General features: G+C 38.9%; 1 protein-coding gene across 1 annotated transcript in view; it reads left to right on the top strand.

The window, feature by feature from the left end:
• Positions 1–27123, top strand: part of PEX7 (peroxisomal biogenesis factor 7) — a 42098-nt gene that overhangs the window by 1752 nt on the left and 13223 nt on the right. The window contains exons 3-8 of the mRNA XM_035321740.1: positions 758–908; positions 5270–5347; positions 5646–5754; positions 15160–15266; positions 15763–15876; positions 19355–19410. Coding sequence (XP_035177631.1) covers positions 758–908; positions 5270–5347; positions 5646–5754; positions 15160–15266; positions 15763–15876; positions 19355–19410 — 615 coding nt within the window. The remainder of the gene's footprint in view (positions 1–757; positions 909–5269; positions 5348–5645; positions 5755–15159; positions 15267–15762; positions 15877–19354; positions 19411–27123) is intronic.

Below are 27123 nucleotides of genomic sequence, written 5' to 3'. Positions count from 1 at the left end.
TACCTTCCTGAGCACCAAGCTTTGTTATTTTCTCTATAGAGACTTTCTGCGTGCGTGCCATTCCCTCATGATTACTGCGAGGTGCCATGAAGTTCAACCTGAGCTTAGCTAAACCTTCAGTGAAAAGGGGGTAAATGACTTTGTATTTACCATGAGATAATAGCATGGTCGCTGATAGTTGTTGCAGAGCAACTAATACATAGTATTTGATCCCCCACGATGCCTTGTTGTGTTGAAAGCCCTTTTTAGGAGTTACAGAGATCTTTAGTATGTTCATTACTACCTTTCTGTTGGTTTTTCATTCTGACTCAGCTTCTTAACAATGTTGTGGATTGGTTAGAGCCCTCCCAACAGAAACAGTTTTATTTCTCTGTTTACCACAGTAGTTACAGACAACTACCTCTGTAGCAACATCCTGAAGAAACCGTAGATCAGAATGAGATATGTGGCACCTCTTACCTCTGCTTGCCCAGCAGTTTAGGACTGAAATCCAGATTCTGGTCTCTGTGTCGCAGATCCTTAGTTCATTCATGCTTTAACTTAATCACCCTATTCTGACCTTAATCGACCTATTCTTGTAAAAGCTAACGTTATATCCAGTAAGCTACTTGTAAGGAGACTCACTGGAAACTTAAATAAACAGCTGTTTAGAATGGTAAAGAGGTTAATTTAAAGAAATAATGTCTTTGCATGTAACTAGTCCGGACTTATGCATTGTGCTTACCCGTGGACAAATATTTTCATTGTTCTGATTTAGCTATGACTGGAACGATGGCCTTTTTGATGTGACATGGAGTGAGAACAATGAGCACGTGTTGATCACTTCGAGTGGGGATGGATCGCTGCAAGTCTGGGATACGGCTAAACCCAAAGGTCCACTGCAAGTATATAAAGAGCACACGCAGGAGGTAAATCAGGGAAACTTGATGAATTTAATGGACTGTGTAATGCTTGAATTATTAAAGGTGTGGACTCATAATCAAAAGTGTTTTTTGCAGTCTATTTTTTTTAACTTTGTTTGGGTCCATGCTTTGAGTTTATAACAACATTATTTTGAATATAAAGTAAATGATATATGCTATATATTCATCTACTACAGCATATGAATGCACAAACACCACATAATAAATAAATCTAATATATTCAGAAATAGTATTTGTGGCTTCTTCTAAGTAGTCATTGAGTAGTATGAGAGTCCTGAAGTCATTTTGTGGCTTTAGTGAACGTTGTTGGATAGGTCTAAATCAGGCGGCTGATGTGTAAAGCAGTATTATCTTTGAGGATATAGAATGATACAAATAACGTGGATCCTTAGGGCTTCTGTTCTACTCAGTAACTGCTTATCCTTTTCCATCCTAGCATCTCTGAGATCCTGCTCAAGACAACAGTAGTCAAATATTGGGAAAGTCTGTATTTTTTATCCTTGGTTTGATACCATTGAATTTGATTTGCTTAAAATCTCAGTTTCTTTATACAGTGCGATATTGGTAGAGAAAATGTTACATTCACGTTCGTGGATATATCTGCATATTTTAAAGGCCTTTTATGTCTCAGCGTACTTATCTTCCCCCAAGCAATTGTTCTACCTTTTTTTCCATGCTTTCTTTCTAACACTCTACTCCTTTTTCTCAAGTCTTTGTATTTACGTGTGATAAGTTTTAGCTAGAATTAGTGGCACTTTATCTGAATGAAATAAATGTACATGAAATAAGCTAGTGGCTATGTAGTCAACACAAAAAAAAATGGGAGTTCGGATTTGTATTCATAAAGACCTCTTTTTTCTGATATGAAGCACAAAGCTAAAAGCTTGATGATTACGGTTACGTGACAACTTGTCTGCTGTACCTTTTTTCTTCATAATTGTAGCTATTTTGGCTTAATAAATATACTAGATAAATAAGGAATTGTGAGAGATGAGTGTGGTTGTGGTCAGTATTTTATGATAATGTTCAAAGATTAATGGAAAGGTGTAGGCAAAACATAGTATTTTTTTATTTTTTGGTCCCTATCATTTTCTCCTTGAAATTCTGTCCATAGGATTATTTTGGTTTTGCTACACCATCTGTTGTTTGTGAAGTAAAAATGTCTGTGTCCAAGTCTTGGTTTAGCAGGGGGCATCGGGAAGTGGATGCATTCAACCGTGATTTGGAAAGACGGTATAGGACATGTAGGTTTACTGTGAGACAGGAAGGTTTTGTATTGATTGTAAGAGGAGAGATAGCACATAACAAAGAGTTTGTGGTAAACACTGGCAAACAGTGCTCTTTAAAATGATTGACTACTTTCTTGATATGTAGTCTTTGACACTTTTAGTGATGATTTTGTCACTGTTTTTTAATAATTCTAATGCAAGATTGGTGGGGATCAGTTTCTTGTTTTCTCAATGAGATCCTTGTCCCCCCTCAAACAGAATGTGCAATTTTAATTAAAAAGTGCATCTTTATTGTTAAAAGACAATGAGTTTTATTCCAGCACTAACCAACTTCTATCATGAATAAATTAGTCTAACTTACTTTAGTTTTGATGAAGTGTCACTGGAATGCGAGACAATAGAGTACTTTAATTAACTTTGTCTTGTAAAGTGGTTTTTAGCATTATACTGAACTTTTTTTTCTTTTTTTTTTTTTTTTTACTTCTTTCATTCATCTTCTTTTCATCTTACCTGAGACATTACATACTGGTATTCATTAAGGCATTAATAAAGCATTTCACAACTGAAGATAAAGCACTGAAAGAATAACAGTTGAGGTTTGTGCTGTGTTACTATCCTTTCCCAGTTACTCAACACAGCATCTGTTGAAGCATTTGTAAGTTTATGTTGGATGATAGCATGAGAAGGGAGAGTAAATGTGAGCCTTGCTTTCTTCTTTTCATTCCCTTCCTCTTACCAGACCTGCCAGGTGCCAAATGGAAAATAGCTCTTGCCTTTTCAGAGCCTGTTGTCTGTTCTGTTTGTAATCCTTGCCTGGAGGAGGATTTGTCCAGGTACCGTTACCTGCAGTGCAGCTGCAGGACGCTGGGCAGCCCCAGCCGTGCCTGCCATATGCGTGCAGATCGCTGTCATTGCGTGTCTTCGACAGCTCTGCGTGCTGATAGCTTGCCAGTGAGCTGTAAGCCATATGTGCACTTCGTGTTATCTGCACGGCAGATCTGATATGTCCCGAATTTGTGGGGCCAGGTGAGTTGTGTGACAGAGGTACGTGCTTCTCAGATCTGCATTTCTTGAAAATTCTGGACATGAGTGTGCTAACCCAGCACCTGAGCTGAGCAAACTTTGTAGGGCTTTTGCACGAATGAGGCATACTGTGTAGTGATATGTTTGGGGCATTGCCAAACAACATTTTAAGAGTAGAACACAGGCTATTGCCCAGATTCAGGGGGAAGGAGAGGAGCCAGGTGGAAAAATGTGGTGTCTTCTATTTTAAAACATGAGCAGGTACTTTGTGTCTCCTTTATTAATAATTTAATAGGAGACAGGTTGAATAAGGAGCTGTAGTACTGGTAGGAAGCTGGCAAAAGTAGAAAAAAAAGGGGTATATAGGCATGCTTTGGAAAAACAAACTGAGGAATTACAACTCAGTTTATTATTTGGCTTTCATCAAATAGTGTGTAATTGTTGTGTGCATTTGGATTATAAACTCACAGAACACAAAAGGGTGCCAGGGCAGTAACCCTTTCAGTATATGGAAGTGGGGCATTGTAAGCTTAAGAAGAAAATTTGCAGATATTGCACTGTGTTTTTTCTGTGGGCAATGGTTGCTTTCAGCTTCGGGGAAATGTGCAAATAGATGGAAAAACAGTTAATTTAAACTGGATCCAGCATAGGCTGAAATGGTTTTGTGAGGGAGAATGTGCAGAAATAGATAATGATGCCTTGATTTCCTTTCTCATACAGGACTCTTTCTGTAGAAGACTTTGGCCATTGCTATTTTTTTCCCTAACTTCTCTGCTTTTCATTTGGTGAAACAGGTCAAAACATTTTCTCCTTCAAAGCAGGTTTGCTGTAATTTAATGCACAATTGTGGGGGCCAACTGCACTGCACTACTTGAACAGCCTCTAGTATGTTGACTTGCAGGTTAGAGCCGGTGCTGTGCTAGAACGAGGCTGTCCCAGGTGCTGTACCAGCCCCTGGGTAGTGACCTGGCTGCTGAGAGCAGTGCCACAGGCTGGTAGGTGGTGGCCATGTTTCTGAGAGGAGCCGTGGAAGGTGTGCTTGGGTCAGCAGGCGAAGCAAATGAACTGTTTCAGCTAGTATTTAGCCACATCAGCTCTGGAATTGGTCGTGTCCCACCGCAGTTTACTGAGCTCCAGACACCATTAGTGTTTGAAACACCGGTGAATAATCAACATTTTAGTGTGAGGTAAAAATTATAAGGAATGGAATGCACCTCACGATCTATAGATAAAGGTACAGTGCATTTGAAGTTGGAACCTGCACCTGTTATTGAGTCTTTGGATTTGAAGCTATTTGAATGTCTACCTTAGAGCTTTTATGTTTTTGCTGGGGCAGCAGATCTGAAAAATCAGCAGTGGTGGATAGAGTTAAGGTATTCCCTATCAAGATAGGGGGATCGATGTTAGAATAAACTATGAGGGAAGAGAGAGCTTATTTCAGCTTCAAAGAGAAAAAGCACTTTCTTAATAGCTGGAATGATTAGTCATGAAGGAAATGGGGTTTTTATTTTTGCTTCATTTGTTTGAGGGTATGGATAGTAAAGAAGAATGTTGTAGAACCTGGAAAATGTGAAAATCAAGAGTATTTGATGGCATGCAGTTCTTCTGAGAATTAGAAATAATAAAAAAGCATTTAGGGTTAGTCAGCTAAAACCTCACAGTCAACTCCATTGCCAGCTCTGAAGAGAGATGTCATTTACACTGTTAGCAATTAGAAACTAGATATTTGAATAAAATTGGATTAGAGATCAGAAATCAATTTGAGTTATGGCTTTTCACTGTACTTAGAAACTTCTAGTGATGGTGGGTCTTCGTGGATTTTATGTCCCTTTTTTCTTCTCCGTTCTGATTCATCTTTAATTTTTGGGTAATATCCTGAGGCTGTAGGTGCTTTTAGTGCCAGATGGAGATGTTAAATTTAATTTTTGCTCAGGTAAATGGCATTGTTGGCAGCTCTGTGATGCTTGACCAATGTGTTTTTTTTGCTGATTATGATAAAATCTGCAAATCCAAGTGTGTTTAGTGGAACTTCGGCTAACTAGAGTTTCAAATTTGCAATGCTTTTCCTAAACCAGGCTGTTGTATTGTTTGTAGGCATATAGTGTTGACTGGAGCCAAACTAGAGGAGAGCAGCTAGTGGTGTCCGGTTCTTGGGATCAAACAGCCAAGCTGGTATGTTGGTTTTCTGCTGAAAGCAAAAAATGTCATTTGTTTTGGAACTGATTGTTCTTTGTGTTAAGAAAGAAAACTGATTAATTTTTCCCCCCTTTTAAACTGAGGCTGCAATTCTGTTTTAACTGAGAAGTTCTTTTATCCTTCAGTTGGTAACAATTAAAGTATACCAGTGTTTTTCATGATACATGGTAAAAAGAAGTTAACTTAGTCCTTTATGTATGTCTCCTATATACATGAAACCCTCTCCTTTCTTAATGCATGTATACTTCAACAATTTTCTTTTTACTTTATTCAGTGGGATCCAGCTGTGGGGAAGTCTTTACGCACTTTTAAAGGCCACGAAGGGGTCATTTACAGCACTATATGGTCTCCTCACATCCCTGGTTGTTTTGCATCTGCCTCAGGTAAACACGCTGGTAAAGGAGTTCTCGCAACACAAAAGCTGCTCTGGTATTGCGTTAGTTCAGTGCGTTGTCCAGCAGGTGGTACTGTGTGTCATACATAAAAACAGAAGAGGGAAAGATAAATGTACTGCTGCAGCTGGACATAGGTTCTCTTACCACCTCTAAATTATTCTCTTGGTGGCTGTTTAGACAGGGATCAGCAGTTTTCTAGCAGTCACTTTAGTGACCTTGTGGCAGTTTTTCCTATTATTTTATGCACTCTCATCCGTTCATCTGACTTCTGTTACTGACCACTAAAATACGCTACTTGCTTTACTTTCTGTTCTGGCTTACGCTTTTGATAAAATTGTCTGAAGCATCAGCAGTCTGTTAGACCTATGGAAAACACAGTCAATTACTGTTGAATTGTATCCAATACTGATGGAGATTACTGTGTCAGGTTCTTCAGAAACAGTAATCATCAATTGCACTTTTTTGCATCTGCCAGTGCTGTGAATCTTGCTGATTTATCTAGTCATAACTCAGCTGGATGCATCTGCAGTGAAAGCCAAGGCAAAGAGACATTAAAGTGATGTGACAGCGTTTTTCCAAGCACTGCTCCTGGTCCAGCAGCACAAGGAACAGTAGACCAGCAGCAGCTGACTAGATGGGATGGGGTGAGGGCTGCTGTGAGCCAGAGTTAGCAGGGAAACTGCGGACAGTAAGCCACTGCCTTAATGCAATTACCAGTAAATTAGTGGCTTAAATATCTCTGATTTCAAGGCTGTTGGACTTCTGTAGTGATTCAAAGAGAACTTGTTTAGCTCTTACGTCAAGAGGGTAAGCAAGTAGAAATGTCTTCCTGCTACTGAAGTTAAAGAGAGAGAAATTCAATGCACAAAGATAATGGTCTTCCCAATTCTGTGGGAAGTCTGTTGGAAAAAGTGGACCTGACTTTAATTTTATAAAATATGTGTGGCTATTTCCATCTGACTCTACTTGTACAGTTGGACTAGATTAACTGACAAGTTTCACTTATTTGTTCTAGTGTAGTAGTGCTTGGTAGGCAGATAGTGGTGCTTGGTAGGCAGCTACACAGCTGTTTCCAACTTATTTGAAAATTTATTGGGGTTACTTCTGAGGTGTTTATCTACAGGATGTACAGAAACTTAGAAGATTAAGCCCTGTATATTGTGTGAACATTTCTACAGAAATGCAGCTATTTACCACAAAATGCTAAGTACCATATGACCAAAAGTAGGTGCTTAGGGTTTTGTTTGTTTCAAATTCTAGGGGAAGTTGTAATCTCTATAAAGTCCTACTTAGAAGACTCCCTTCCATGATAGTTTTGTCCATACAAAATTTATGATCTTCTAGATGAAGAAAAGGGCTTTGCTGATCCAGCAAGTTATATCAAATTTGATACCTCAGGCAATTAAGTCAAACTCTCTCCTAACCCATTACCACGTGAACAACTTTAGGAAACGTTGTTTGCTAGATGCTGTATGTGATGGTGCTTTGTATGCAGCAACATATGATTGGTCTGCTCTTCGAGAGACTCAATAGGTGCAGCTGCTTAAAGGTTTGGCTAAAGTGCTAAAGAGTAGATATTCTTTTGTGAATTTTACTTTAACACTTGAAAGGGACAAACATGTGATGCCAGACCCTGAAGCTACCTGAAGTCAGTTCTCAGGAATGATGACTTAATAGTATCTTACAGGGAAAACCATGTACAAGAGACATAAGATTCTACAAGTACTACATAGATATGAAACAGAAATCTTGTAGTGAAATGTCAGGCATAAAATCATTAAGAGAAAATGAAGCCTTCAAAATGATGATTTTTCTTACACTTTCAAAATAAAACATTCAGTGTGCTCCTAAATGAAATAACTTCAAACCAAAGATTTTGCATAGAAGTCATGTTTTTTATTTTACATTGGAGTTTTCCTGTGGTTTGGTTTGATTAGATTGCTTTACTACTAAAAATAACATTGGGAGCTTTTTCTTTGGTCAGCAGGACTGTAGGTAGTAGAAGTAGTCGTGACTCTTGCCTTGGGTGCAGACACTCTTTCCTTATTGTCAGAAAGACGTATCAGACATACTCAGTTTATTTCACCGTTCAGTGTTTAATTACACTCTATTGTGATGATCGAGATATGTGATGAAAGTCAAGTAGAGCTATATTGGAAGCTGGACCTCCTCAGTAAAAAATAAAAATTGATTTCATCCATGCATGCGATATGGATGACAGAAAATTATGGGACAGAAAGCTTAATATCACCGACTGAACTTCTATTGAGCTAAAGCTGGAGCTGGAGAAAAAGTGTAACCTCAACATGATAGCATTGTGTCTAATTTACTGCTCTTCCCTTCTTTTCTGATACACTTACTACTGTGAAGGTTGACCTAAAATTTTACAGTCTCTCGTTTTCAACTGTGTTGTCTTGAAAATTGAAAATATGTTTGGAGGGGCACTGCTTGAACTTCCTTTCATTTCTGTTATTGCTGTCTTTAACTATTTTAAACAACACCCTTTTTAAAGGATATTGTTGAAAGATTCCCTCTCTGACAAAGACTGAGCTGTCATAGAATTATGTTATTTGTTTTCTTTCTACCTCTCTCTCCCTCCCTCCCCTCTGTCCCACTTCTCTCGTCCAACCTCACACACCTACCCACAAGCATGCATTCTCCTATACGTTAACAGTGTAAAGTCTTAGCACTCCAGAACAGAAATTAACTATTTCATGTTGCAGCTTCTTCAGTTTTGTGTGTCTTAGTAAAATAGTTCTCAGGAAGCATCTTGTTAAACAAAACTGGAAAATACAATGGTAATGAAATATTTTGGATTTAACTAAATTTAGGTAAAGCACCTAAACTTTACCTGAAATTTAGGGAACTTTAGGTAAATTCTTTTTTCCCTTTTCATTTTTACCATGTCTTCCCATTTATCTGTTCTGAAAATAAGCAAAAGGGAAGGAGACTTAGGAACCTGTGCCTTACCCCTTCCCTTTTGCTGCCTTTTTTTGAATCCACATAGGTGCCAGCAGAACTTTAACTTCTGCTTAACTAAGCAATCTGTGAATGCTGACAACAAAACATAACATGACTGCGGGGCATAGCAAAATAGCTGCTCAGAAGGCAACTTTTGCCTGAATAAGATTAAATCCTTGCTTTTGGAATACGGCTTTCTCTCAAGCTATTATGAGACTAGAAAAAGAATGAGTGAATACAATAAGAAACCTAAGTCTGTAATACAAAAGATGAAAAAGAATTTGATGCTAGGCATAGAGTATTTTGTTCATGAAGTCTTTGATCTGAATACATACAAGAAGACTAGCTTTGCATGCAGTGGATAACAAAAGGCTGTTACTTTACGGGCAATAAATATGTCTGAAGCTTCAGTTAAATTAGCTTTTACTCAGCATCAAATACATTTCCATTTAACATTTGCAGGGATGCGTGAGGTACTTTATAATACTGTAATCTTCATGTACAATCATTTGTACTCTTAAAAAGCAATTAAGTAATTGACTTACCTTTTATTGTTTGAAATTGAGAGATGTTAATAGTAACAGAGCAATCTGTTAATTCTGTGTATGTAAATACACTCTGTTGTGATGTCAGTAACAATGTCTGAGCTGATAAGCGGGACATCCACGTGTGCGGGTGGCACCATCACAGAGCCCTGTTAAATGTCTGCCTTACGCTGAAAAAACAGTGATGTGGAAAATGTCATTAAAGAAATGATATAAATAACAGCAACTTCATGGCTAAAAGGGTGTAATGAGTCATGGTGTCATTTGCCCAGAAGGTCTGTCTTTTAACCTGGAAGGCAAGTGGATGAGCTGCACGTACAGAGAGCGCCAGATGCACGCAACAGTGGTATGTAGGCAAATGTAAATCAGTTCCCTGAATGATCCTCCACAACTTCAGGGTGATGGGCCTTGCTCAGTCCTGTGGTTTATACAGAAAGCATCTCTTATAGTATCAAACGTTTTTATTGCCCTTTAAATTTACCAGTGGGAAGTAATTAATGAAAACTGTTTTGCTCTTAGCTGCGTAACTATAGGATTCTTCAGTACAAATCTGACACTAGCCATGTGTCATACGAAAACATGAGTATTTAGGAATCAGCAAAGCCCAGACTTGGAATGACTGTTAGCTTGTATCTTAGCTACTCAGACCTCAGTTTTAATACTGCATTCATTTTTAAATCATTACTGAAGTCATAACATTCACTGATCAGGGCAGATACATAGTTTTTATTACATCTTTTATTACATCAACAAAATCTTTAACAAAGGATGAGGAAGGGAAAGAATTGTTTCTCAGATCTGCGAGGTAATGTCTGTATTCATCATTTATATCAATTAATTGTATTCTTTGCTCAAAGATTTTTTTTTTTTCATGCTGAAGGCCCAGGATGAATAAATTTCTCATACTACAGCAAGGTGTGATCGTTTTTGATTCTTTTATTATGTTGACAAAAGTGTCTGGGAACTACAGCTTTACTGGTTTACGAATGAAGAGAAGGTTCGGGGGTGACCTAATTGCAGCCTTTCAATACTTAAAGTGGGCTTATAAAAAAAGATGGAGGGCAACTTCTTGGTCAGGTTTCACTGCTGGCCCTGACATCCTGACTTGCCTTTTAAAAAATTTGTCTCCTTGCCTACTGGTCTTTTATTGACCACTCTTTGTAGTTGAGGGGTCATTGAGCTGTAGGTCCAGGAACTGTGCTGGCATGTAATATCGGCACACCTTCCTGTGCATGGGATCTAAATGTGTGTGAGGGAATGAGCTGGGGAAGGTGTACATCTACTGAATTAGTGGGAAAGGGACTGCCTTGAGCGTAGCTCCTCAAGAAAGGAATGTTTTCCATGTGCAAGTTCCTGGACTGAATTTGGGATTGTCAGGTTTTTGACTTTACCTTCTTCTTCAGAAGTAGCACAAGGCAAAGCAAGAAGTTGTTTGGAGTGGGGGTTGCAGACAAGTAATTCCAAATGTGTTTGTATTTATTTGGTTTCCTAAAAAAAAATGAAGGAAATTCTGTTGTAGTGCAACAGAAAATTGACATCAGTTCCAAAATACTTCAGTGGAAGCTTTCATTCCATTAGTTTGTGTAAGGGGTGGGCAGGAGGGCTGGAGTCCTTCCTTTGCTTCTTGTGAGTTCTTTTCTGCTCATTTGTCTGTGAAGGTGTTAAAAGAAATGCCATCGTGAGTGAGGTTCAAGACATTGCAAGACCTCATTGGAATCCCTGTCCTCAAGGAATAAAAGAAATTAAAGGCTTCTATTTATTGCACGTCTCCTTGTACAAATCGAGCATCTGAGGAGCAAACAGACAGCAATGTCACTGTGGTTTGTTGCGGTTTAGCTAAACCGCTGTTTCTGCTACAAACAATTAAAATATCATTTATTTGCTTGCTTTGTTGTGCCGAATCTTCATAACAAAATGAGGCAGATGGAATCTATTTGGAATCTATTGTTTCAAGAGATACCCGCACAGTTTTGATTTCACCTGGGTCTTGTGCCCAAGGAGGTTTACTAAATGAAAATGTTATGTGCAGTACTTCTCAGGAAATGAGTTTGGCCCTCAATTTATGGCTAACCACACATTGTAGGGCTGTATGCAGCACATGCTAGAAAATGAAGCCCTTTCAGATGGCAGTATTTTATATTAGGATGTTATGTCGTAAAATAACGTGTTAGCAGTGAGAAGAAAAGTGTAGTAGTGATTTATTTATAGTGAACTAATAGTTCAGGTGAGTTGGGCTAGAGTAAGGAACGTAGGAAATATTTTAAATTGCTAAAGAGCAGTTTAATAAAGAGCAGTTTAATAATATCACAGTCCAAGTTAGGTCAATTGGTCAATTGTGAAATACAAATTCTGTCCCAATATTGTAATAATTCATTTCAGCAAACACTGAAATAAAATTTTCATTTTTTTCTCAACAATTTACTCTTTTCAGAAAAAGACTGTTGAAGTCTGTTGTGAGGTAACTAGAGGCTCTTTAGATTTTTTACTTTACAGCGTTTTATGTCAGACTGAAAAATTACCAGTACATTTCCACTTGCAATTGTTTACTTGCTATTTAGGTTGTGCTACACGCAAATAGATTTTGTGCATTTGATAGAGTGCTACTGGATGATTTAAATAAAGCTGCTATTTGTATTTGCTCTATTTCTGTCTCTTTGTGTGGAATATTGTGAGCTTTATTAATCCTGTCGTAGGTTGTCTTATCTATGGGAGAAATGAACAGCATGGGTATTTTAACATCTCTAGAAAGACTGTTTTTGAGAGTCTTGAGATTTGGGTTCTGCTCTTTATTTTCCAATAGATTTTATGTTTGATTCTGGTTAAATACTTTAATCTGCTTTTTTCTGTCTAGTTAAATATATATAAAAAATTTGTATCTGTCCTGATGAATCCTTTCTGCTTTCAGGTAGTGCTTAAAGTTTCTTGTTTTGTTTGTTTTTGTTGTTTCTGTTTGTTTGTTTTTAATCTCCTAAATACCTAGCTACGTTGTATAGTTAATGGTGTGCTTCTGCACTGTCTGGCAATGATGGCTTACTTGGTCGTTGTCACAGGACTTTGAAATTAGGATTTATGGATGTGGGTTAAATACATCTATGAGTAAAAAGCCAATATAAAACTTAAGTGAAATTTAAATCTTAAATAAACTTTATCTCTTCTCTGTTGTACATTATCATTCACATTAGCAATCATCATCTTATGTACGGGGATGATGTACTTATAGATTAGCATCTCTTTCATAAATTTTGAATAGATGAATATGTATTGTGTATTTCTATTAATTCGTCCAAGATTTCACAAATATTCATTAAAATGAAAGAAAGCAAGTACAATATACAAACAAATCTGGAATCATAATTATCTAACAGACCAGCAAAAATCTGTTGCCATAGAGAAATTGCTTCTTACAAAAATAGAAATATTTTGTGGGGGAAATGTTGGCCGCTTTTGTGGTTGCTTGCTTTGGGATGCCAACTGGAAGTGGCTGCTAGAATATGATTGCATTAGGTGTGCTTTACTCGTACTTTCTGTTATCCTACTTCTGCTTTACATGTGGAAAAAAAAACACACAATTTCTAGTGCAGATTTAAAGGAATTATGGAAATGTGGAGATTCCAAAATTTTTAACAGCAGTTTTAATTGAAGGGTGCATGTGTGTGTGTATTCTGAGGTCATGGAAAGATGTTGAGGCAAAAAAAGTAAGTTTGTTAAAATGTGTAGTGTGTAAGGGTCATCCTGTTTATCATCTATTAAAAAAAAAAAAAAAACGTTCTGCCACGTACAGCTTACATAGAAAAAATGGATTTGCCTTTGGCTTTAATTCAGTTTGTTTTAGAAAGGTTCACATGCATGTTATGTTATTCCATTAAAAATATTTCACAAATAGTGCCAGCCATAATTAATAACAGCCGAGTCTCGCGTTTTCAAACAATTTTTTAAAAAGAGAGAGAGGGGAAGGGAAAATAACTCTTTCTCATGGGTCAACATTTTTTATTAGAAAATAAATAACTTGGACAATATTATTTGGTGTCAAAATTGTTACTGGCTGAGTAATTTACTTTTCTGAATGTTTCTGGCCGTTGTAACACTGCCGTGGCCCATCTCTAAAGCAGTTCACCCTGGTTCACCTGGATTTAAATATTTATTTGCTCAGAAAAGATACCCTGTCTGTAGTGAAATATGAGCTTCCCCCTCAAATCCATGTTATCTGATGAAATTAAAATAAAAGCTTTTTGAGAAGGCCATTACTGCATCTCCAGAAGCCTTAAGACCCTGAGTGAAATCTGTGCGGAGCAGGCGAGCAGCTGAGCAGGACGCAGCACCTCTTGTGCCAGGCGCCTGCTGGCTGTGTTCCTTCCCTGCCATATGTTGCACGGGTTTGAGAACCACCTGAGGGATGCCCAGGTCTTCAGCTGACTTGCTCCTGAAACTACTGGAGGCAGCAAGGGGAATGAAAGCAGTGAGAACTGCTGTGCCCTGAGTACCACAGCCACGAGGCTGGTCTGGTGGCATGCATTGCAACCAAGCTGCCTCTAGGTTAATTTTTGTATTCAAACTTTCTACACGTTTTGTGTCTTCTTGCAGAGACGACAGGGTGCAGTGTTCCTCTGCTGTTTCTTTAGGGCTGTATTTGTTTGGACTGGAGGCAGGTTCTTGCAAGGAGCTATGATTTTATGTGCCTGACTGTATTTTAAGGACAATGACCAACTGAAGACCATCAAAGTGCTTGTATCTAAACAGCGTACCACTTACTGATTATAACCAATTTGAGGATTTAGAGAAGTGTTTCTGGTAGAGAAATTTCTTCAGTAGCAAGGTAAAACGAAGTTTTAAGTTTAGGTAGTATAGATGTATGCTTTCTGGACAAATCATGGATATCTGGACACAGCTTCTAGAGATTTTATTCATCTCTTGAACAAACACAGCACAGTTGTGGATTCTAAATAGTTTGTAAACAAATGACCCAGAGAATCCATTTTTTTGGATACTGAGCTAAATATTCATGCTTAATCAGAGAATGGATTTTTTTAAAAAGAAAAAAAAAAAGCTGAAGTCTTAGCTGATGCAGTTCTCTGTATCTTTGTGAGCCATTAGCAACTGTGTTTGTAAGAAGGGTGTACAACAAGAATGCTCAAGACCTGTAGGGCTAGAGGACAATTTGTGATTTGATGGAAAGAGAGAGGCTCAGGTGACTGACAGCTCTTAGGCTGTACTGCCTTAATTGGTCCCTGAAGACCTTTGTGCATGCGTGCATACATGCAGGTGCGTGTCTGTGCTCAGAGGTTAGGGAAAATGTGGCATTTAATTTGTGTAACAGTTAGAGCAGAATGACTTCATCTTCTGATCTTTCAATGAATGACAGTAACTGCAGTTCTTGCAAATGATGAGTACAGATAATATATGTTAAATGTTTTTTTTTTTCATTGAAAATGCAGAGACAAGTTGTGCTTGAAACACTGTTCACTATTCTGCATGCCAAAAGTATGTGTGTAGGTGCTTTTTCTCATCTGATTTGCAGAGAAAAATTGTTTAGGATTCTGATCTTCTAAGCCCATTTTGAAATGGATCCTATGCTCCTACATGATTTAAATGCTATTTGAATATTTTACCCCATCTCCTTTTAATCAAATCAGAATTTTAAAAAGTAAGGAAAGTGTTAGTAATAAAATGAAATTAGTTTTTTCCTGATGAAAGAGCAATAGTAAGTTCTTACTCCTTCTGTGCATGTCTCTGACCTCTTTGTCTATTACGTGCTTGATGTGGCCTGAATGTCCTCATATAATGGTTTGTGTTGCATAGAGCTAAGACACCATTGTTACCTGAGTACCAGTGAATTAACTGTATCCCAGAATTGATTCATCAATGCCAAATGAATTTCTCTTTGTTTCAGGTGACCATACTTTAAGAGTTTGGGATGTGAAAGCCCCAGGAGTCAAACTTGTGATACCAGCCCACGAAGCTGAGATCTTGAGCTGTGACTGGTGCAAGTATGATGAGGTACAATCTTGTTCATCCAATTGTTTTCCTAACTGAACCAGTTTCATCAACTGGTTCAGTTAGGAAAAAACCATCAGTGTTGGTTTTTTTGTTTGTTTGTTTTTTTGGTTGGTTGGTTGGTTTTTACTGCAGCATTAATGCATCTTCTAGTTATATGGGAGTAAAAGCATGCCTAGTTGTTCTCTTACTAGCTAGCTAACTTGCTAGCTACATCTCCAGAAGAGCATTGTTCCAACTGATAACTGGCCTAAGTAGACCTGAAGTTTTGTTCACTCTTTTGCATAGTGGGCATAATACTTCTGAGTGGAGAAATAGTTTGTATTTCTCTGTTCTCTTTGATCTCCACAATGGAGACTTCATTTATGATATATTCATCTCTGTTGTTTGATCTTATTGTTTGATCTGTCTACCGTTTATAGCTAACATTTTCCTGATATGTGTCTTTGCGATTCAATAATTAAGTTGTCCTTATATATGTGTTGTATCAAATCCTCAGAAGTTGCTGGTAACCGGTGCAGTTGACTGCAGTTTGAAAGGCTGGGATTTGCGAAACGTCCGGCAACCGGTGTTTGTCTTGCTTGGTCATACCTATGCTATCAGAAGAGTGAAAGTAAGTTGTATTTTATTCACTGTCGCCCATCACTGGATTGTTATGCAAACCTTTCTGGAAAGCAATTGTATTTTACATGATCTAATAACTAGGAAAAACCATGTTGAAGATTTTAGATGGTGGAGTGGCAGTTCTTGGAAACTGTTTAGTGTAGCACTGTAAAACATGTTTGATGTTTAGCAGGGTGCTGGGTTTTCAAAGGAAATGGTATCGTCAGAGTCAATACATTGATGCAAGAGCATGCCGGAGATTTATAGAGGGATAGGAGGTTTACGTAGGCTGAGTTATATGGGCTGTTTTAGATGGAGACAAAACCTTCCCTTATTACTTTTTAATTTAGAAACTCTGTGCATGAACAGCTACAGATGACTGTACGGGACCTGTGTACCTACTAGATCACCTATTGCTAGGAGCTTATTCTAGGTGCACAATCACATCTTTTCATGTTAGTTAGTGCTTGGAATTAGCGATGTATGGCAACAGGACACAGGTCTGCCATTTAATATAAGGCTAGTGTGGCACAGATAATACCTGATCGTTACAAAACCTTTCAAGTAAAGGTATGTTAATGAATGTTTTCTAGGAAGCTTGAACTGGCAGAAAAACCATAACTTTGTTTTGCTTCGCCCTGGCATTTTTGCTCTGTGGCCACACTTGGGTTGTAATTTTTCAGAAACCTAAAGGCATCCTTTCCCTATAACTATGGGAAAGCTTCCATATCACAAATCCTGTTAGTAGATGGACAGCTTGAGAAGCTCCTGCTTATCCCAGCTACCCTTTCCTGCTATCCCCACTGGTGGTGACTGTCCATGTCTTTTTTTTCTGATTTAATTTCATCACGATTATGTTCTAATCAGGCTCTGTGAAATGTTCTTCATAGCAGAAGAACATTTAGCAGTGGCAGATCATTCTCTAACTCCACTTTGACAGCCATTAAGAAGGTTAAATCAATACAGCTTTGAATGTTATATTTTCACTCTCTGGGAGTTAGTGGGATGTGGGATCTTTTAAAAACAGCTCTGCTACTAAGGGATTACAAAGTCTTCACAGTAAAATGCAGAAAGTGAATGCAGAATTGTTATTTACTATATCCTGATAGTAGAACTAAGGGGCGCTTGATAAAACTAAAAGAAGATGGATTTACAAACGGATGAAAGTACTTTTTCTACATATCAGATTGTAGACTTGAATCGTGTAATGGTTTGGATTGGCAGGGACCTTAAAGATCATCTAATTAAGATAATGTAAGGCTACTGGAATTAGCTCTCTCTTTAATGGTGCCTATTGAGAGGACAAGACGCAATGGGCACAAATTGAAATACAGAAAATTCCATTTAAACATAAGAAAAAGCTTAATCAAAAGCTTCTTTTGCCCCCGGCCCCCCCCCCCCCCCTTTTTTTTTAAACTGTGAGATTTCTCAGACACTGGTCTCCATTCTTAGAGATATTGGATGTGGCCCTTACCAAACTGCTCTAGCTGACCTTTGAGCAAGGCAGGATGGACTAGATGGTCTTTTCAGGTCTCTTCTAACTGCAGTGATTCAGTGATAATCTTCCATCAACCAGACATACTTTATGGAAGAAATGGATGACAGGTGCCTGGTTTCACAAGCTCTTTTTACAGAACATCTTCTGTTGCTTTTACTGGAGTCAAAACACTGGGCTAGGATGCAGTTGGCCTCACCGAGTAGGGTACTTTTTTGTATTCTTGCACAGTTTTATTTAAGTTCCCTGTTTTCTGACACACCTTAACATTATTATTAAGAGAGGCCAGAACTTTCTTTGCACCCAACTTTGAGGTCAGTTCAGTAAGTGGCTTGAAGGAGACAGAGGGGAGGCTGTACATGTATACATGTTCAAGGAAGAGGTAAGTGAGAGTACATGACTTTTAATCCATCTTAGCAGGCTTTTATAGGTGTTGTTAGAAGATAGACCTGGTCCCATGGACATGAGATACAAGAGGCAGGCCAGCACTTAATGGTGATGAGGATGTCCATGCCTGTGTGGTGTGACTCACCTGTCAGACTACCTTGAGAGACACCAGGATGCTACCTACCTAGATAGAGGTGTTCCATCCTGCTGGTCTCCCTTCCCTTACAGCGTGCTGGCACTGGCAATTACAGAGCTGTGCAGCACACTGTCTTGGCTGATTGCTCTGGCTGAAAATCTGTCCCTAAAAGTGGCTAGTTTCTGGATCACTAAGCTGACTCTATTTGTCCCTCAACTGCACGATTAAAAGCCGTGACACAAAGGAAGGGGGCATGAGCACGGCCTGAAGTGGAAAGGAAGGGAAAGGCCACCAGTCTTGGCAGCAGCATGCTCTTAAATTAGTTTTAACCAACCATGAAATCACAGCCATCAGTTGTCTGTCCTTTGTATTCTCTTCACTTGTTCAAGCTTGCGTTGATTGTCAGGTCTGAGGCAGGCAGGGAATTGGGCCCAGCACTATGCTGTCAGGATTATTGCAGCTTGCTTCTGATCTCACGCTGCAGCACAGGGCTCCAGCAGCACGCTGGGGTCATCTGGAGTCCTTCTCAGGAGGTTTTGGCATTGGTGCATTTGGCTATCTCATATTCTTAGCTGTCTTCAGTCTCAGACCGAAATAACTTTTGAGTTAAACTCCAGAGATACTTGTTTGTAGGAACATACATTGCATTCTTGGCAGTTGTGGTGATAGCCCAAGCTTAGCTTTTGAATATTTATTAGCTGTGAACACTATTGGAAGTCTTGCAGGAAGAATCTTACCTATGAATGTGAGGTAGCTGTATTTCAAATTAGGTCAGTGACTTGTATTTCTTGTTGAGAAATACAGACCTTTAAATGGCTGGAAATTGAGGGCTGCTAAAAAGCTGGAATCGAGGTGAATATTTTCACCAAATTGCATCCGTTTTGCTGCAGTTCTTAGACCTGTCTACAAGAATCTGTAGAAGACTATGTCACATAGGATGCCTTGCAGGAGAGGGGGAGATTAGAAAGTGACGTTACATTGACTTCAGTTTTTCAACTTATCTCCAATTTTCTAATTTCTGTAAATAATTGCAAAATTTCAGGACATGGAATTGATGACAGTAATGTATCTTATGTTCTCTACAGCATGGCACAAACTTTCACTCTAAGATGAAAGAAGTAAACTGATCACCCGGCTTTTCTTAAACTTACTTTGTATAATGAGATGATACTCGGGTTGTCAGCCAAAAGCAGAATTTAATGGGTGTTTATTTCACTGTTTTAAATCTTCTTAACTTCAGAGTAGGGTTACTTGGCAGTGCTGTAATGAAATCAGACTGAACCAGGACCTCACAGAGCATGCCCTGTAATTAGAAACATGGCGGGGAAATTTGTTGACGTCTGTTTTGTTACAACATGATGTGGTACCTACAAAGACAGTAAACTTTGGTATCGTTCTAATTAAAGCAAGTCTGTATATGCTCACAATGTTTTTTACTTTTAAAAATGCTCTGTTTTTGTTTTTTTGCAGTTTTCACCATTCCATGCAACTTTATTGGCCTCTTGCTCCTATGATTTTACTGTGAGGTACTGTAATTTTTTATTGCATATCTTCTTTAATATTGCCTACAGCAGAAAATAGTTCTGGAGTGGACATACTGAAGTTGCAATTAGTACAGTTAAAAAGTTGCTCTAAGATATTTTCTCTCTTTGTAAAATATGTTGAAAATACATGGGCTCTCACTTAAAGGCTAGCTCAGTCCTCTGAATTATGTCTGTGCTGACAGATGCTTTCTGGAAGCCTTTTCACATCATTCTAACGCACATAGTGGTGTCTGGCTGTGATAGTCCTGATAGGAAGGTAGCATGCTCTAAAATGAATTTAGGTGGGTGACTTAGTGTGTTTCCATGCTTCATTTTTATTTAAGCTTTTTATAACAAAGCATTTTCAACCTGCCTGTATCTGGCGAAGCCTTAGTGTTGTTCTACAGTATGTATGCTGAAGCAGGCAGGACTTCAGCAAGTTCCCCTGGCTGCCCAGTAAATCTGATACTCCTGAGGATTTTGTAATAGAGGTACCTGCTTTCATACAAGCTATCTGCTTCTCTCTGTTTCTTAACAAGTGGAACCATATTGAAAGCAGTTGATAAGCTTGTTGATCAGCAGAGGAGAAAAGATATTTTTTCCCCAAAAAAAGGTGTTTTAAAATGCCTAAGATATACAGGTTGGTATACAAGAAAGCTTACATTTCAAGAGCTGTTATTACATCTGTTCCTAGGGTAGGTTGACAACATCAGCAGTTTCATTTTCATTGACTCAGAGAGAGCAAACCTTTACACCATTTGCAATTGTACAGTAGAAAGTCGTGCTGGTGATACGTCTGTCTAACCTTTATTTTCTGTAAAATTTTAATCCAAAGGCTTGTATTTTATGCTGTTCTAGCTATAACATACTTCAGGAATACAGTGTAGTACAGGCTTTAAAATTTAATCTAAAATAAGTCATTAAGACTTAATGTACGCTTTTATATATTCACGTTTTTTAAAATTGGATGTTGCATATTAAAGAGGAAAAGGACGTTTCCAGACAAATTTATTTCTGAATTCCTGATTTTATAATATTTGAGTATTACTTTTTGCCTGTAGACATAATATCTGTAGTGCCAGTTTTACATTATAAAGCAACTTTCACCTGAGTTCACCTGAGAATAGTGGTTTTAAAGCAGAAAATTATTATTGTGTGTAAAACCCCACACAGGAAACCACTGAAGTAGTAAATTTTTTAAATCGGATAAGTTAAATGATTAAAAATTAAATTTCTCACAGCAAGTATAACTTACTGTTTCCCCCGAGGCAAGAGAAGTAGCAGTGTTTTGCTATACAGTAGAGTTCTGATTGCTCGTAAAACCACAACTCAATTTACTGTGCTTAAAAATCAAAGCTTATATGCCCTGAACATTAAAGGAACTAACAGTAGTATATCGTTAATTATCGGAGTTGTATCCTTAAATCAGATAGATTTTTTTCCCTCACCTGTTTTGGTGTCTCAGTCCCATGCTTGCTGTATTAATTTTAATGCTTACAAACTTGCAGTCTCGGTGGTATATTTTTTCCCATTTTACTTTTTATCAGATAGTTAAGGTAAAAGAGTTTTAAATTAAATTAGTGTTTTGGTATTCAGATAAGTAATATTCCCATGTTGTGCTTCATAAAAAGCTGTGATTAATGACTGGATCTGGACAGCGTTTCTTTAAGAGTGGTTGGGCCTGATCTCTGTGCTTACTGTTCAGGTGCCCGCTGAAAGATCCGCTCCTCACTGATGGTAGTTCTGTTCAGCAGATCGGCTGCCGAAGGAACAGGCTGTTACCTTCGCTGGGGGCAGCCAGGGAACACATGCTGACTGACTGGACAGCTTCTGGGTTGCAGTGGCTCTCTGCTGTAGTCCTGCCTTTCCGTGTCCGGGGCAGCGTGGCATTCCCCTCTTGGTGATGGCATGAGAGGAGGTGTGGGTACTTCGGGAGTGAGGGAAGGATGGAGTTGTGCGCAATACAGGATGGAAAGATCATTGGGTGTGCAAGCATTATGGTAAGAAGAGAGGGATTTGCAGACTGGGCAGTGCCAGAAGTGAAAGGAGCTGTGAGAAGGATGGGAATAAAGCCAACACTCCCTCCTTCCTCCATTGCTTTAAGTCACACTACCTTATGATGTGAACTTCTGGAGACAGTGAGGGTTAGCTTCTGCAAGCTTTTGTTTCTGGCAGACAGTCTCTGCTTACTGTGTCCTGCTTAGAGAGTGCCTGCAGCTCTTGTCCTTATCAGCAGGCTGAAGGCTGTCAAACATCTGGGCAGCTTGGGGAGCAGCTGCATGCCTGGTGCGCAGCTTCTAGAGCACAGTGAACAGAAACCTGCAGAGGTGAAAAAGGGCTCAGAAGCTCTGCTCCAGACAGTTTGGGACTGCTTGAGACTGTGCAGTGATGATGGTGACATTCCACAGGGAATCGCTGGAGTGATTGTCCTTAGCACATCAGGGTCCTCAGCCTCGATAGCGCTAGAGAGGATGTTGTTGCCTTCCAGGTCTGCAGAGAGTCCCTGGTGCATCTCCCTGGGGCTGGGGGTGGTGAGCACTTTGGGATTTAGGATCTCACCTCTGCAAGGAAGGAGGAACAGTTAGCAACTGTGCTTCAGGGAGCAGAAGATAAAGATTCCCCTGATGGAGAAGGCTGGAAGCTTGTGACATCTGGCAAGACAACAGTCTCCTTCTCCAATTTGGAATTTGGAGTTAGAGAACAAGATTAGTGCCCTGGGAATGGATGAGCAAGAACAAGCTCATTCTGGACAGGTGTCAGAATTGGCTGAGCCTGAATCAAGTGTCTGCACTGAGAGCAAGACGTGTGTCAGTACTGGAGACTACCTCCTCTTGCATTCTCTCTTGAAGCATCAACCTGCCACTCAGCTTGATGTCTTGGAAGGTTTTGCAGCCCTGTGTTGAGTTCCAGGAGGCTGTGGAGAGACAGCAAGGGTTTGTCCAGCCTTATTTGTATGAGCCCTAGTGTGACTGGAAGAGGTGGCCATGAATATATCAAGAGCAGCTACATGGCTTTGGGAACCCAGGTGGTGTTTTCCTTGATTCTGACAGGGAAAGAGAAAGATCCAGGTAGAAAAAGGCCTACTCATCAAGTCGCCGCTTGGCTGTGTGGTTGCTGTCACAAACAAGGCTTTGTCTTATACAACCACAGGGCCCTCTTTGTGTGATGGGTACTGCAAGGCAGGCTAAGGTCCATCTGTTAAAGTAGGGCAAGAGCATCTTTGCCAACAGGTTGCTAACCTACTCAGGAAGGGATCCAACTAGGGTTGGGGAGAGTGACCAAAACCTGAAGAGAAATGAATGTGTCAGGGTCAGAGAAGTGTGTGGAGAATAGCATAATGTTAGAGGCTTTTTTTTCCTTATCCCTCTGAATGTAGCCTGACACCTGTGTGCAGCAGGGAAACTAGATGGAGAATTAGAAGGCTGTGTGTAGCTGCACAGCTGTAGCCTCTTAGGGATTTTAGAGTGGGATTCTTAGGGATTACAGTGGGACACAGGCACATCCCTAGCCCTGTTCTCCTGAGGAGCCTTTATCCATTGCAACACTCCACTCTTGTGAGCTGTTAAGTACCTAAGTTCCTGAGAGCCTTTTCCTAGTTTACTTTAATTGTTATTCTCTTGCTTAATGTAGGGTAGTGCCTTGCCAGTGAAATCCTCTGTTGTGTGGTCGGTGCCAGGAGGCTGACAGTGTAAGTGCTGTGTTGTCCACATGCATATAACCTTCCAGACGGCTGTACCAGTGTTCTGTCTTAGATAAAGCGCCTAGTTTTTTTTATGTCTAAGATGTACTTCTCGTACAATACCATATGGTGGACTGTGGAGGTTTACAGATGTGGTCTGTCTTAATGTACTCTACTGATGCAGTGCCAGCTGGTTTGTGGTGTATGACTTTGCAGAAGGCTTGTAAGTCCAAAATAAAGACTGGTGGTTGATTTCTTCCAGTGGCCTTGTCTGAACAGTGTGATTAATAATCACATAACTGATGCATTTAAGTGACTTTAAGGTGTCCCAGTGCTCTTCCCATTTCTGACACCAACTGTATATCCTTCAGGTTTGACACTAATGCACTTCATGTAGCACCAACATCTAGCACAGTTTCAGCTCTCACATTTTATTTGTGAAACAGTCCGCAAAGGGGAGGAGAGCTCCTAGCTCATATACCATGGTGTCTGTAAATGCAGGGTGTGGAGACCTTTTCACAAAGTGACATGATTTACTACAGGCATTATTTTTCTGTCCAAACAATTACTTGCTGTGACCAGGGACAGATGGATCAGAGCTGAAGACGTGAAATACATTTTATTTTTTTTAAGCAGTTTTCTAAAATGATTGGCTCCTGGTTTTGGCATGAGTGAACAAATAATAGAGGTGAAAGTCTCTGACAAACATGGCACAAGAAAAATATCATGTGTAATGGGAAACTTGTCATCACAACACTTTGGGAATGTCTCTTCTAAAGAATAAAATACTAACACTATGTTGTACCCCACCACGTATCCTTCACTGTCATTTGCAAGGAGGAGTGTAGCTCACAGTAAGATGTAGAGTTCACTTAGGAATGTTCTGAGTTTGAGTGGATGCACCATACGCTCCATGTGCACATACATGCCCACATGCAGGCGTGTACGTAACTGCATACACACATGAGGCCGTGACTATATACACACATGACTATACGCATTTCAATTTAAGAACAAAAAATAATACATATTTTATATATATAATTATTTATATATAGAAACAGGTAAGAGATTTGGGATTCCAGTGTGTGGTATTAATTTTGTATCTTGTCAAATCTACTCAAGACCTGTGACTTTTTAGTCTCATTTGATAGTAATCCATAGAACAGCACAGAATGGCAGTCCTTTAAACATTATAATTGCTTGTGTGCACTGCAGTCAAGCTACTAAAAGCTAGTTCACATGCCAACTTCATGCTGAGGGCTAAGAAAATAAGCAGTGTGGTAGATTTTAACTTTATTTTTTGTACTTGAGTATAATGATTTGGATTTAACTGTCTGTCTAGTAGATCCTTCATCAAGACAACCTATTCTATACTAGTTCCTTACTCTTTGGAAGAGTTCAGAAAAAATGCAGATTAATTAAAAAGCAATTTTAACAAAAACGAATCATTAAAATGTCAGGAAATGTACAAAATGCAGGCACATTTCCAGGACTTATTTAGGTCTGCATGCATGTTCTTAAGCCTTATCTCTATCAAAATTCGGTTTGAAAGAACTTCAGTGTCATCTCTTACTGGAATCGTAATTTTATATTTTCAGAGACTATTCAGTATAAAAAGATCTTAGTGCATTAGGCACAGACAGTGTTCACTCAAATTTAAACAGATGATCTGATAAATTGTAGAACTTCATTAAGCTGATATCAGGCCGGATCTCGAAATATATTCACAGAATCTTGCCTCTGAGGAAAAAAAGCAATTTTTGTTGAAAGTCATTCTATATCGGTTATCATCTCTGAAAGAGGCTTTAAGGTAAACCACTGTCTCCACCTCCCCATCACTGTGTTCAGCAACATGGATCAAAAAGAAGTCTTCAGAACTTCTGGAATAATGCTGCTCATAAGAAAAAACGAACAAACAAAATCTTTTCTTTTTAAACTTAGTTATTTGTCCTTGGCTTCCCCCCTCCTTTTTTTTTTTTTTTTTTCCTTCAAGCTAAAAAAAAAAAAAAAAAGAAGTTTTTTCTTTGCTCATTCATTTTTTTTCCTAACTAGGAAATGTCTTCCTGCTAATCAAAATATTTATCAATGGTGTTTTCGAGCATGAAACTGAAACTTCTGCAGGAGAAGAACCTGTTAATTTCAATGTCTCGGTTGACAGTAGCTCCTGCAGCATTATAAAAATTCCCATTGACAGCAAAGTTGCTAGTGACAATCATATCTTTGGGCATAACATCTAAAATTAACCTAATTCAAAACTGATTGTAACTTTTCAATTATGATTTAATTATGATTTAACTTTGTTGTGACTGTGAAGGTAGTCATGGTCACTCCTACATCAGTGTAAACAGCATATGTTCTTTTCTATACTTTCTTTTGGGATTAAGACAAGAATTAAAATTTCGTAATAGTTATAACACATGAACAACTGCCCAGGTTCTTGTATTTTATAATTCCACTGGCATTTTCCTGCCTGTGTGTGCTAGCTTTCTTTGAAGTAAGTATTAATGTGATCAGATTTCTCTGAAAATTAGGAAAACTCTGAACACAGAAGTTAGTCACCAAAGGTTGCAAACAAATTTCTGGTGCTAGTAATAGCACTATAACATTGTTGGTGAACACAGAAAAGAGATATTTGTGTATTTTCTCTTTTCGTTTCTTTTAATAAACAGGTCTCTTTGTATAAATGTTTGTAATTAAAACTTTCAGGTAGTAAATGTAAATATTTTTTCTTATGGAAAGTTTTTTTTTTTTCTTTAAATAACCCCTTTTTGGTTGTGAAGCTAACTATTATTTCTCAGTTTGTTACATGAATATGTTTAAATTTTTCTCCACAAAATGTATCCTGTCTTTCTGAACGGTAAAGTTGCCTTTTTGTGGGCACATGAGGAAACAAGCGTTGAGAGAGTATACGTGCCTACAGTATAGAATCATAGAATGGCTTGGGTTGGAAGGGACCTCAAAGATCATCCAGTTCCAACCCCCCTGCCATGGGCAGGGACACCTCCCACCAGACCAGGTTGCCCAAAGCCCCATCCAGCCTGGCCTTGAGCACCTCCAGGGATGGGGCATCCACAGCTTCTCTGGGCAACAGGGCCTCGCCACCCATGAGAGAAGCATTACATATGGTATTATCTGCATGTCAGTGACATCCCCTTTTGTATTTCTTGTCTCCAGCTTACCTATTTTTAGCCAACTGGCCTTTCCAAGTGCTTGATGAAGAGTGGTGCATGAGTCATGGAGAACCTATCTCCACTCTAGACTTATGGTACTAAAGGACGGGGAATATCTAGAAGCTGTGGTGAGACCATATATGTATCTAAGATAGAGTTTTGCATCCCCTTTTACTAAATTGATGTTATGGGGGCAAATCAGGGAGCAAAGAGTAGGCAGAGCAAAAAATTGTCACTATGCTAGTTTTGGAACCTGGGCTACAGACAGCATTTTTCACTTGGTATTGCAGTGAGTTATCAGTGCCACCGTTAACTTGTCATCAGTGGTTTTCAGTCCTGAGACTGTATGGTTTTTGGTCTCTAGTAAGTGTTTTTATATCAAAACAAAGGTCCCAGACAGTCTGTGGAACTTGAACTGAGTTGTAGCACTCTGAAACTCTGTGCTGCTGCTGCTGTTTTGCAAACATCACTTCACACAGCAAACACCAATTTGCCTTACTATTTTTAAAATTGGTCAGACAGTCTTAGTTCTAAGTTTCTGTTCATATAGATCTAAAGTTGTCTCTTTAATCTTGATTTCCAGTTATGAGCAACTGTCTTAGAGTTAGTAGAGAGCTCATGTGGGAAGGAAGGCTACCACTTACCTAGAGACAAGAAGACTGGTTTCCTTAGGTTCTTAGGGGCAAATGGGTGAGGATGAAAATGCTGAAATGGTCTTTTTGCTCTTCTCTCTTGCAAAATAAGCTGTTTGTCTTAGATCTCAGGTACTAGGAAAAAGTTAAGAGGGTTGTTGCTATGGCGTAGCCATTGTGCTGATACCACTCTGCTCATTTATTAAGGAAATAACATCTACACTTTAAACAA

The sequence above is a fragment of the Oxyura jamaicensis genome, chromosome 3 (assembly GCF_011077185.1).
Source record: "Oxyura jamaicensis isolate SHBP4307 breed ruddy duck chromosome 3, BPBGC_Ojam_1.0, whole genome shotgun sequence".
Taxonomy (NCBI): Eukaryota; Metazoa; Chordata; class Aves; order Anseriformes; family Anatidae; genus Oxyura; species Oxyura jamaicensis.
The sequence above is the reverse complement of the archived record's forward strand: the minus strand, read 5'-3'. Positions and strand labels throughout refer to the sequence as shown.